The 13,328-nt window shown below is 39.2% G+C and overlaps 1 protein-coding gene and 1 long non-coding RNA gene across 10 annotated transcripts in view; one reads left to right on the plus strand and one right to left on the minus strand.

Annotated features, from left to right (window-relative positions):
• The window catches only part of WDR64 (WD repeat domain 64), a 71,636-nt gene extending 63,464 nt beyond the window's left edge, over positions 1-8,172 (plus strand). For 5 of the 9 annotated variants that reach the window (XM_069010385.1, XM_069010386.1, XM_069010392.1 and 2 more), the window contains 5 exons: positions 214-399; positions 4,003-4,090; positions 4,661-4,735; positions 4,899-4,932; positions 5,476-5,769. In XM_069010385.1, coding sequence (XP_068866486.1) covers positions 214-399; positions 4,003-4,090; positions 4,661-4,735; positions 4,899-4,932; positions 5,476-5,660 — 568 coding nt within the window. In that variant the 3' untranslated portion in view covers positions 5,661-5,769. Of the gene's footprint in view, positions 1-213; positions 400-4,002; positions 4,091-4,660; positions 4,736-4,898 lie in introns of all 9 variants that reach the window. The other 4 variants (XM_069010390.1, XM_069010391.1, XM_069010387.1 and 1 more) reach the window with 2 other exon arrangements.
• An 86-nt stretch (positions 8,173-8,258) lies between these two features.
• LOC138108160 (uncharacterized) lies at positions 8,259-11,698 on the minus strand. Its single transcript, XR_011149887.1, has 3 exons — positions 11,618-11,698; positions 11,181-11,523; positions 8,259-9,594 (listed from the first exon to the last, which is right to left on the minus strand). It is a non-coding gene; the product is annotated as an uncharacterized lncRNA (long non-coding RNA).
• Between the last annotated feature and the right edge of the window lie 1,630 nt (positions 11,699-13,328).

Raw genomic sequence — 13,328 nt, forward strand, 5'->3', positions numbered from 1 at the left:
TTTCTGCAACAACCTTCTGAATCTTTTTTTAATTCTCAAATTATTTAAATTATAAAAACAATCTCACTGATGTTTTTTATGACTACCACACTGAACTCTAGAACAGTGCTGCAGAATTTGATAATATACAGATACTGTCTCACTGTTGTTCCACTTCTAAAAATATCCATTTTTCTTTTCTGTCTTTTGGCACTGCTTCTACTATGTCTGCAGGCTTTGGCATGCCATGACTGGATACTATTTTGGTTACTTTGGACAAGCCAGGAAGTTTGAATTATCAGATACCAGTCGGTTGATTTTGCCTTCTGATGTTAATAACTTTCCTGCCATAATTAAAGCAGAGAGCAAACATATGGAAAAGAAGAAGGTTAAATATCCTCTCATGCTGGATAGAGACAAGTAAGATCTCATACATTTACATACACGTATGACTGGGGGAACAACTTTGAAAATATGCTTTAAAAACACCTTTCATCTGGAGATCAGAAAAAAATCAGTACTATGTGTTATTCAGAAAAATCTTTTTTAAAGATGTTTTTTGACCCAGAATGGATAAATCTTTTCATTTTTATGACTTGGCAACAGTCAAGATTAGGTGATGTTCAAGGTTTGAACTCAGTAATAGTGATGACTAGATACTTGTCTCCGATTTGAGCCTAATTAGAGGTGGTATATTATATATGCTGTTCAGGTTAGCAGCCTGTTATCTTTCAAATTCCAAAAGTTTCTATGTTTCTGGGATCTCCAAAAATTTATTGAAAAAGCTTAATGTGAATAGTTTCAACCAAAACACAGATCCTTCTAGAAGAATAAACCAAATTTAATCTTTCAGTTTAAGAAATGGTAATCTTAAATTTGCTGGTACGTTATGGATACACTCACATACATGGGTAACAGATTCACAGATCATGGCATTCTGAAGCTGGCATAAATGTGTGTTCAATAGCAGTGTTGAACTCTTCTTCTAGGTAGAGTTGTCAAGGGGTATGGGTTGGTTAGTTACAAGTCAAGTCAGAGAGCCTTGGCCCTTTAGTTTAAGTCATATTTCTAGTCCTGGAACTCTCTGGTTCATTAATTAGTGGATTGAACAAGTGAACATAAATATTGAACAAGGCATCTTCAGAGGAGACGCACACAGTGTCTTACAAAGGAATCCAAATCTGTAAAAAAAATTACTTCAGGGCTTAAAAAGTCATGCATTCTTTAGTGGTAAGGTTTCATATACCATGTCCATTCTTAGGCTGCCTTTCAACCAAAGCACTTTGGGACAATGGAAAATCTCTAAGGTGCTTTACTGTTACCCCATTTAATTTGGTATCCTGCTAGTAATTATTATCCCATGGAGTTCTTACTAATATGAGTAGTGTCACTGCAGTCAGAAGAGTAACTCATCAATACAGGGGAGTGCTTGGCTGTGTTTGAAGGACTAACCCCTGTAGTCCTTCGGAATAATCAGCAGTTAGTTTGAAACCTCTGGAACCAAATGTACTGTCATTAATTCAGCTAACCTGATAGAAACTTTCCATAAATTGCATGCCTATTTCAAACTGTTACTACTTTTTGAGGATTCTTCAAATATTTCAGTAAAGGAGAATAGCTATTATACAATTAAACACATTAACTAAACAGACAAAGAGCAAGAAAATTAGAAATGCTTAATTGTGTAGAGAACTGGGAAAAAAAAGCAGCCACACGCTATGCAATAGACAGTTTCAGTCTTACCGTTCTACATACTCTGTGTGCTGTCACCTCAAGAGTGACTCTGGATTAACTGTACCAAAGAGTGTAAAGGAGAGCTAGCCAACCATCGTCCAAAAGGCTGTGTTACTTATGGATGCTAGGCTTTGTTCTCAGGATGCAGACAATTGTCTTGGGACAAGTCACTTATCTTTGTGATGCTAGTATAATTTGGTTATTGGATAACTCATACAGTATTCAGCACTAAGATAACATTTTAGGATCTCAATTAGCAACTCATATTGTAAGTGTTATTAACAGATATTATTTTCATGGAATCATAGAATCCTTAAGGTTGGAAAATATTTCTAAGATCATCGAGTTCAGCCATTAATCAAGGACCACCATATTCACTGCTAAGCCATATGCCCCAAGTGCTACATCCAGATGCCTTTTGAATACTTTAGGAACAGTGACTCCACCACCTCCCTGGGCAGCCTGTTCCCATGCATGACCAATGTTTCAGCAGATCAAAGAACTGGACACAGCACTTGAGGTGTGGCCTTACCAGTGCCAAGTGTAGCGGGACAATCACCCCTAGTTCTGCTGGCCACACTATTTGTATATCACAGATTGAATATCACAGAATATTCTGAGTTGGAAGAGACCCACAAGGATCACTGAGTCCAATTCTCAAGTGAATGACCTGTATGGGGATCAAGCCCACAACTTTAGCATTGTGAGCACCATGCTCTAACCAATGGAGTTAGTGACTGTGTGCTATTGACCTTCTTGGCCACCTGGGCACAGGCTGGCTCATGTTCAGCCACTGTCAACCAGCACCACCAGGTCCTTTTCCACAAGAGAGCTTTCCAGCCATGCTGTCCCCAGCCTGTAGCGCTATCAGGGGGTTGTTGTGACCCAAGGGCAGGATCTGGCACTTCGTCTTGCTGGACCTCATATCATTGGCCTCAACCCATTGGTCCAGCCTGTCCAGATCCCTCCGCAGAGATTTCCCACTGTCCATCAGGTCAACATTCCCATCCAGCTTGCTGTGATATGCGAATTTACTGAGGGTGCACTCAATCTCCTCATGCAGATCATCAGTAAAGATATTAAACAGAACTGGCCCCAACACTAAGCCCTTGAGAACACCATTTGTGGCTAGTTGCCAGCTGGATTTAACTCCATTCATCACCACTCTCTGGGCCTGGCCATCCAGTCATTTTTTACCCAGCACCTGGCCAAGCCATGAGTTGTTGTGTTGCTTGGTTTGGTTTAGCAAGCCGCAGCCTTCCCGGAAAGAGCAGCGGGGCTGCTTAGGACAGAGCGGCAGTTCCGCTCTCCCATAGTCCTTCTGGATGGCCCTGCACTCCTGTTCCGGCTAGCTGTCAGCCCTGCAACACAGTGACAGTAAAGGAGGCAAGAAGGGTCCCTCCAGAGGAACTTTTATTGCACGGTGAGAAGCCGATTCCCAGAGGTAGAAAGACCTCGTGGTCAGGCAGCAGGGGGTGTTCTCAGGGCGCGGGGGCGGTACATGGGCAGAATTGGGGTACTGGAACCAATAGGGAGAACTGGAGGGAGTGGCCAGGGCTAGGGGCAGGGGGGGAACAATGTGGAAGGCATGCGTTTAATAAGAGCAGCAGTGGATAAATACAGCAGCACAGTGAGTAGCCAGCTTCTCCAGGAGAAAGCTGAGGGAAAATACTCCCCAAATGTGCACATACCTGAAAAGGCACAAACCCATCTAAGCAGCATAGGTGCTTGCAGTTTAAACAAGCATCTCAGGAGATCTATTGAAAAATGCCAGCAGATAGACCCATATAGAGGAATAGTCTCAGTTTCTCTCTGTTCCTTAGCTTGTGTGACCTGGCTTATTTTTCTAATTATAAAGGCAACGGTTAATCTGCACTAACAGACACTCTGGATAATTTCTTCTCATGACTAAATTTGGAAACCAGACATATGAGCAGAGGACACCTTTGTTACGAAAGTCACATTTAGGTGTTCTAGTCAGAACTTAAAGAAATGCTGAAAAGGCATTATCAGACAGTGAGTTAGCACATGACTGTTGTAAATGGTGTTTATGTTAAGATTTCCTGACTTCTACAGGTGACAGCCAGTACCTGGATTGACAAAGTGTTAGTGAAGCACTCCATGACCTTTTTATTAAGACCTATGAAGGTCCTAAGAAAAATATATTTTGAAGATATATGAAATCATTTATAGCTCAAAATAGTTTCATTTTGGAGCCAGATAAGAATACTGCATTCATAACTGTCATTTTGATAGGAATTTCAGACTTCTTCTGTCTTGTATGCACAGGTGGAAGTCACTGACTAGATCACCTTCAGTTTCAGAAAAGGCTGGACATCGGGGCTTCAAGTTTTTCAAAGCTTTGGCTCCTGAAAAGGTAGCTAATATATATGACAAATTTATGTTCTGTGCAAAGTATAGGAAATACAATTTTATTTCTCACTTTAAAATTATCTATAAACAACCCTACGTATCTTTCTCACTCAGTGGATAAGCTAGAACAAAAATGCATAAACAGAGGGATCTAAGAAATGTCTGTGGTTTTCATTCTCATTTTTCACATTTTCAAATTTTATTTTAGAAGGTAGCACAAACTGATTCACTGGTTTAAAAGTGTAAAGAAACCTCTAGAATTTTCCTCTGCTTTAACAGAAAACCTAAATATCTTAAGTTTGCTTGAAGGATATGTGAAAATACTAGAATGACAGTGGTTACATCCAATAGTTCTTTCAGGGTTCCCATGAAATCAGAAACCAGAAGAGTTAGATTTCATTACATACACTTTCTACAACTCTAACTGCATATCAGTAGAGCTCCTCCATCTTTACCTGGCTTAACCCTTAAAAGTCGTGGGAGTAAAAAACCTCTCTTGCAGTTGTAGTAAGAATGTCTTCATCACCTTTTGTCTTCAGCTAGTAATGCACTGACTTTGGCTTCCCTTGGTCAGATCCAACCCTTGGAAACTTTTGAGTTTGTATGCAAAGAGGCTGGTTCAGTATTTGCGTTTCTTCCTATATATGAGGTAAGCACAAGTGTTTTCTACTTTTTGTGGTGGCGTTCATACATCAGAAGCCATTAGCACTTGTACATTATTACTCTGACATTCCACTGTTAATTGTCTCTTCTCAATTTATTTTCTAACGTGATTTGCATTACTACCTATCCAACTCCAACTTTGGTGGAAGCTTGAGAATACAGTTGAAGTGAGGATGCCAAAAAGTGAGTATTGCAGACATTTACTTCTGTTCAACCTCATGTCATTAATTTTTTGCTCAGACTCAGTTCTTTTAACCAGTCCCAAACCTATTGAATCCCATCTGCCCAAAGCTTTGAGTACTGTTAGGTAGTACTATTTTGTGGGTATTAATGAGCTGATCTACTGCAAGCTGTCTAGAAAATATTCCTAGGTTTTTATTCTATGGAGAAAGATCAGAATATTCCACAGGCTTGTCTATCCCACATATTATAGGATGAAAAGAATCACCCCTAGCAAAGGTACTGATCTCTTTCTATAGAGGGTACCTAGAGAACTAAGTTGGATAAGACTCCAAAATCCTAGATGGCTGGTTAGGTGGGTTCAATAGGACGCTCAGCGTTCCAACTCTGCATTTCAATATATATGACCTAATGCTTGTACATGCAGCATTACATTGTCTCAGAAAAAAACTCAGGAGCACAGTGTTCAAATAGTTGGCACATATGCTATTTTTCTGACCATTAATGTACTTTGAAAATCTGTGTTTTGTTTTCTTCCTGAAAAAGAAAATAAAATACAGGGGATCTTGTGCCTTGGGAAATTAGGAGCAACTACTCTGAAGCCAATGGGACTGCAATGGATTTACAACAAAATGAAATTTTTCGTAAGCTATGTGCACAAAAACAGATTTTTTGTCTGTGCTGTTAAAAATGCTATCAGTCTGGTCTACTCACCTCAGTATGTTAATTAGTTCTTGAAATTTTTTAAAGGTCTTCAAAGGATGAAAGTTGAGAAGTCCAGTCCCAAGGGATGGGAAATGGATACAGATTCCATTGAAGAATTGAGTCAAGACCAGTAAATGTGGTTTCCATCTTCATTAAAGTGGATTAGCAGATTTCTTTTATTATTTTTTCTCTGTTTTTTTAAAACGATATTTAAATCCATTTCATTATTAAGTAGAACATATAGAAAACAAATCTTTTTTTCAATCCATCATGCGGAGAGTAAATTCTAATAAAGGCAGTGTATGATTATAACTAAATATGGAAAAGCCCATTTGACTTAATGTATATTTGCTGACAGCTACTCTCTATGTCAAAACCACCAGTTTCCTCTCTGCTTCAATTTGTCCTGTTCAAAGTTTTGTATATTGAATATTACACTGCTTTTTTTCCTGCCAGATTAATCATATACTCAACAGTTAATATGCCCTGTTAACTAATAACTAACATGTTAGTTCCTTGCTTATGCTTTCAAAGAGTGTGTTCATCCCCTAAGCCAGAAGAGTGCCTGCTGAGCTCATATTCAATTAATTATCCATCATGATTATGCAAATCTTTTCTCACATTTCAGCATTCCAGGACAATGTCACAACATGACACAGAGCACAGAATACGTCTTCATCCTTTGGCTAAACGTACACATAGTGCCAAGTGTCTCACCTTAGTGAGTAGTTAGGATAATGCATATAACATGGGATATTACCTGCTATTTTGGGGAAAATAGCAGGTTTTCTGTATCACTGGTATTGAATTGGTGTTTGCTCTCCTAGCCTTCTTGAAAAGACATTCTTCTCATGAACTGAATATACAATGACTTGCAATGATTTAGCTGCCTTCAACTTCTTATAGGATTATGATGAATTTAGGGGTAACTGCAAAATATCTTGTGGGAATATGTTTAAAATTCTTATGCTCAGCTGTACCAGACCTGGCAGGCATTAATGTAATTTTCTTGATAGCAGCCTGTATGGTGCTGTATCCTGGATTTGTGAATAAAACAGTGTTGATAACACACCAGTGTTTTGGCTGTTGCTGAGCAATGCCAGCACAACAACAAGGTGCTTTTTTCCCACACCCAGTGAGTAGGCTGGGAAGGGACACAGCCGGAAAAGCTGACCTGAATTCACCAGAAATTTTACATACAATATAACATCCTCATGGAATGGGGGAGGGAACCAAGATATTCATGGCTATAGTGTTTGTCTTCCCAAGTACCCATTCATTATGTGTGCTGAGGCCCTGTTTCCCAGGAAGTGGCTAAACAAATATCTGCCTGCTGGTGGTAAGCAGTGCTTGAATTCCTTATTTTGCTCTGCTTGCACATGCAGCTTTGCTTTACCTATTATACTGTCTTCATTGTGGCCCAAGAATTTTCTCACTTTTGCTCTTCCTAATCTCTTCCCCATCACACTGGGAGAAGTAAGGAAGCAAGCAAGAAACTGGGCACGCACTTGGTGCCTGCTGGGATCAGCCCACCACATTAATCAACCTTGTGATTAAAACTAAAATCAGACTTGTCTGACAAACCAAGTGGCACTAGATAAAGTGTGATCTGCCATTTACTATTTATGTTCACTTCATCTGACCCATGATTTAGCAGTTAGCATATGAAAGGTAATATTCCTGCAATTCTGACTCCTATATCCTTTTGAAAGCTACATAAACCCTCTTTCAGTTACCTGAAAATTGCCGAGTCTTCAAAGATTACTAAAAATGCAGAGTTCAGATTCAGAGAGATCCTTACCCATTTATTTTGATGCTTTTATGTGTTATGTTTTATCACATGTAATGTAATATTTTCTCTTTGGTATTGGTATAATGTAATATTTTCTCCCTACTAATAGCCAGGCCTGAATTATTTTACTGTGGTTGCAAGATGCAGATATCCCACTTCTCTTCAGTTTGTTAACTGACTACTTACTTCCTCAGAACTATTTACTCAATATTTTCTTTTTACCAAACTTTTAGCGCTGCTAGGATTTCATAGGTTCTTAATTTTCAAATTGTACCCTTTTCAGTCTTGCTTCCTTCTCCCTTCGGTTTTCTTTATTAATTGTCTGAGTTTTCCAAGAGTTGACTTGTAGTCATGGCTATTCATGCCACTATATTATCCACTGTGCAGCAACTATCCATAGTGTAGTACTATTCCCAGTAACAATCAAGTGTTTAATCCTATGGTGAATGAAATCAATGGACAAGCTCTCAGGAGGGAATCATGCTGTAAGGAAAACTGTCAAAAATGCATGATATGTGTGTGCTATCTTTATCAGCCTTCCACCCAGTCACTACCTTACTGTTATGCTGTTTAAAGTGTGACAAAATTACAGTGCTGTAAGTGCTAATGGATCTTTTTTCCCTAATTCATTAAATTAAAAAAACCAGAAGTAGATCAGACTGCCTGTCATTGCTTAGCATTATTGTTTACTTCCAAATCCTAGGGCTTTATAAGCACCAAAGGAAAACTGATCCTGGCCCCAAACATTTTACACAATTATATTATCCAACTGTCTTTCTTAAGTGTCAAAAGAAAAGCAGAGACATTTAATGTCTATGAATAGATAATCCACTAAGGCATTGCACAGAATTTATTAGAAGATTAGTTGTGTATCATGTGCTTCAAAACAGAGGATGAGACTGGAAAGAAATTAAGCACAGGCAAATGATATTTGCACCCACTCATCTTACAGCAGTCTTTTCAGTGCTGGATCTAGTACAAGGCTGTGTGTTAAGGGACTTTTTGGTATTAACTGTGGATGTCCTCTATGCTGATGTATTTCTTAGCAGAATGGTTTCTTTCTACCAGCATCTGCAATTATACTGCAGTCTTAAATGTTCCAGGTGAATGAGTTGTTCTGTTGTTCCAGATCATTATTAGGAAAGGTACCTTAACAAGACAGGCTCTTTGAGCATGGCAGAAGTTCATGCTTGTACTGGCTGCAGTAGTTAGTTTGCCAGAAGTTCATTACAGCCCTTGCCAGTGCTTTACAAAACCTGTGACGCTCTTTAGCTGCCCTCACCCACTGAGGCAGTTCAAGCTGGATGGCATCAATGGTGCCAGAACTACGGGAACCAAAAGTCTTTGTTATGTACCCACCACTATAATAGCTTCCATTATTTGGGCTAGGATTGGATGGTGAAGGCACACAAACGTAACTCTTACTTTGTTCTTCAATATATTTACCCAAACTTCTGTTGCCTGTGACCAAAGTCTCAGAAGACACATTGACCAGCTGACTGGCCAGATGGCTAATTGAGGAATTCAATGCAGAAAAGGCACCTGAGTTAAGGGAAGTTTTTGAAAGTGTGTAACCTAGTTCTATCCACCTTTCAGGATGTGCTTGTCCATGGATATCCAGAATTAGGCCCCTTGACATCTGTGATTTTGCAGTGGTCAAAAATCCCATATAGTCATCCCAGGCCTGTTCTGCTTGGGGAATTCCAAAGGAGGCTTCTTCCTTTTCCCTGTTAGCATCCATCTTGAACCTCTGTAGGTGGTTTATGACAATATGTGGGAAGAAGCCATCAGTAATGTTTCTGATTTCTTCAGCAAGAGCCTGAGCCACCTCTATGGTATACCTGTCTTGGTTGGTAGACACTTTGCATTTCTTAGAATTTTGAATACTTCCAGGAGGACAGTCATGAGAGAAAATACAAGAGGATGTCTTCACATCCCAACAGGCAGCCTCTAAATCAGGGATGTCTTTAGGTTCCATTGACCCACCATGTGGGACAGAGAGAAGGAGGTTCATGTTGCCCACTTGATATTCTGTGAAATTATTATGACCAAATACAACATCTTTGGTGCTAGTGACTTTCAGAAGCAAAGGTAAAATGGAAAAGAGGAACAAATACATATTTTTCATCTGCTGCTGGAAGACTCAGCAATATGGAATATATCAGTACCTACAAAAAAAGCAAAAGACAGACTACAGATTACTTACAGCTGGGAACGCGTGAGAGACTGTTCAGCTGCTGTTGGCATAATTAGTTAATGATTAATCTATTTTAGTTTTATTCCATGTAGCACAAAGAGAAACAGAAATTAACAGGACACTTAGTATGGCTAGATGTAATGAATGCAAGGGAAATGGTAAGTTACTGGGCCTCCCCCATTTCCCCAGAAAGTACAAACAGTATTTGATCACTCTGTCTGATTCCAGGGAATCATCCCAGCAAAATATCTGAAATCATTTTTTTGCATCAAAGCCTCTCTTTTTTCATCCCTGAAATGTAAAATAAATCTAACAAAAGTTGATAAAACATCTGTATGTTATTGACCTGTGTGAAATATCTTTGCATTATCAATGTGGTTACATAAACTAGAGGCTATGTCAGTCCACACCAGCACTTCTGTGACCAGGCTTGTGTAAAATAATGAGACTGATAAAAATTGAGTGCTATCAAACTCTGTCTCTAACTATGCTCCAGACTGAGTTACTGTAAGACCTTTATAGATAGGTACTAGTGAGTGCATTAAGTGTTAACTCTGTTCTGTTTTGTTTGCAAGTCTCCATTCTCTTCAAGTGACCTAAGATATTTTTAAACCCTCACTAATATGCCATTTTTTGGAAAGCTGGAATTCAACACAATGCTGACAGGTCTTTCTGGTTTGAAGATATCTCTAGAAAGATCAGCACCTTGAGTGTAACTGTGTTGGATGGCTGTAAAATGAACCAGTAAAGTCAGTGAAAAGCAGAATAAAAAAGGATACTTTTCACTTCCAGGAGTAAAAAAACCTCCTCAGTAAAGGCCAGATGAGGAGTATATAGGCACATGCATTTGCAGAAGAATCAGGACACCCTGTTGTCTGGTCCTGCCCCTATCATTACAGCACATGCAGAAATGCAGAGGATAAGAGACAAAGGAGAGAGTAAGTAAGAAGATCAGCAAGAGTTTATCCCCAGCTTCTGGCCTGAAACCATGAGAGCAGCCAGTAATACTGAGAGGGCAGGGGGCACTGTGGAAGTCCCCCCCATCAGCTGCCTACTCTAAGAAAGGGAGAGGGCAACTTCACCAAAATAATGCAGCAAAATACTCTTTTCCTGCTATAATGGCATGCTGCTGGATTTTTAGAGATAACCTCTGCTGCCCACTGCACTGCACTCCGAGGAGCCTGTACCTGAAAAATAAACATTTATCTTCCACTCTTCTTTCGGGGCTAAAAGTCCCATAAAAGTCTGTGAGCTGGAATCAGATCCCCGAGAATCCCATCTACAGTTTTCCTGTTCATGACAAAAGATTTTTTTGGTTTCATTTTAAGCTTTGATTTAAAAGCTCCTTTTAGTTGAGCTGCTGACTTAAAACAGTATTTTATCCAAGGCTTTGTATGGTCCATGCTTCCCAAGACTTCCCTGAGACACAGACATGCTAGTTCACTGTGTATTACCAGAAACACCGAGGAAAGGAATGCTCTCAAATATTATTCAAAATCCTTCTTTTCAGAAAAACAGACTACACATGCAGAGTGTGTAAGTCTAGCAGTAGCTTACCTGAGCTGCAGGGGGTCCAGCACCAAGTTAAATAAATCAACAGTAGCAACTCCCAGAGGCTGCTCACCTGCCTCAGAAGGACTCGGGTTTCCTCTTCTCAGGCTCTAATTAAGTACAATGACACAGCTGTTCCTTTCCCACAGCATGCCAAACTGTTTGTGGTCGTCAGCAGCAGTTTGCTTGTCTTTTTGCAGTTTCTTGTTAATGACTGAATCAAGCTGTTCATGCTACTAGATCATGCCTTAATGACATGTGGAGAGAGAACTCCGTTTAATTCCCAAAATGAAGGAAGTCACCTTGGCACAACTCAGCTTCTGGACAGACCTGGGGATTCTGGAGGCACCTCTGTTATTGTGAGGTCAAAAAAAAAGTAATTTAAAGTGTAAAGAGTAATTTAAAGTGGTAGTAATCACTGCAGGACTGGTTTGAAGACTTACCTACAAAGTGGGAGATTTTCCTGCCTTTGCACCTTCGAAAGTGAAACTGAACTGCCCCTTGCGCTCGTCTGCAGCTGAGGCTGTGTCCCAGGAAGCCTCCAGGGGCCAGGCTGAGCCATGCAGCTACAAGGAACAGAGGCTTCAGCAGCATGGATGTATGATTTTATAATGACAGATACAAGAAGGGGAAAAAAGTATGCGCTGGGATACCAGGGCTTAGCAGGCTTTTGTTCTCTATACTGACATTATTTTTCCAGAGATAAAAAACAACTTGCCACAAGTAGCACAGCCACACTTAAGCTCAGAATAGCTAATAAGCTAATATAATCAGCAGATCTAAACAATGTTAACTAGATAATCTAGGTTTTTAATAACTTTACTAACACTATTTTCGTGATAAATGAGCTTTTAAAATATTTCCTCTGCTACTAAATATAGTTTAAGGATGTCATCCTCTAAACTGCTCTCAAGTGTGTATGACTGTGTTCATGAATTTGCTTGTGGTATTAAAGCCTGGCTTTTAAGCTAAGCTAAAAAAAGCTGTGAAAATGTACAGTCCATAAATAGAAATTTCAATGAAAGACAGATTAAGGGTGCAGTGAATGTAATACTGCCACCTATCAGAGAGAAATCAAATTTCTTTTCTAAGAAACTGATTAAATAGTCAAACTAACTGCCAAACCAACTTTTTGAAATAAAAGTGATCAAATTCTTAAGCAATGAATAGTAGCAGTAATAGTAGATATACGCTATATACTACAATATAGTAGCAGTTATAAGAAATTCACTGAAATTTTGGAAAAATTAGTATAAACCAAACACCCAATCTACTAATATCACCATAGCTGATGGTCTGGTTGTGAGTTTCAGCAAAGTGCTTCTTTTCGTTCTGAGTATTTTAATCTACCGCATGAAGACACTTCCAGCTGTACCAGACACTGTATGGAAGAAAGTTTAGCAAAAATCTGTAAGATGTCCTTGTCCATTGTAGTGCACAGTGGGGACAAAATTAATTTTTGCTTTACTTGTCTGTGTAAAGGTTAGATGTTTACATCAGACAGTGATCCCATTTACTCTCTTTAGAAGAGCTGTGTTGAGAAAGAAGCAGTTCTAGAGGTACTTCAGTGTACTTATCTTGGGCACCTATCTCATGTTTCTACTAGGGGTCAACAGGGCTATACTCAGAATGGCTCTTCTTTTTTTATTTTATGATAGAAAACAATTGAAAACAAAATGTTTCTGCTATACTTTTTACTTCGAGATCTCTTTAAAATGTATTCTGCAAGTCACTATTACAAAGCTGCCTAAGGAAAGAAAAAACACACAGCAGAGATTTGGCATAGTAATTTCTAGTCTTACCAGCTCTCCAGATAGAGGAGCTACTTGTGAAAGAATTCTATCTATTACTACAAGTCTTGTAACTAACCATAATGTGGTGCTGCTTCCCTGTTTCATCTGGTACCTATGGGAAATAAAACTGCAATACTGTGGTATTCTTCAAAGGAATAATGCACCAAAATGTTACCATCTGACTACTTTCTTCCAAGAGACACCGTTGAACTTAAAAGATCAGTATCTTTAGCCAGTTTTAAGTCGATATAGCTCTACTGAAACCGACAAAGCCTTTGACTCATTGTATCAAGCTTCTGTTATTTTATAGAAGTTATGAGATGTCATGAGGATGGGTCATACTGGTTCATATGTGGCTGAA

The sequence above is a fragment of the Aphelocoma coerulescens genome, chromosome 3, assembly GCF_041296385.1.
Source record: "Aphelocoma coerulescens isolate FSJ_1873_10779 chromosome 3, UR_Acoe_1.0, whole genome shotgun sequence".
In the NCBI taxonomy this organism is placed as follows: Eukaryota; Metazoa; Chordata; class Aves; order Passeriformes; family Corvidae; genus Aphelocoma; species Aphelocoma coerulescens.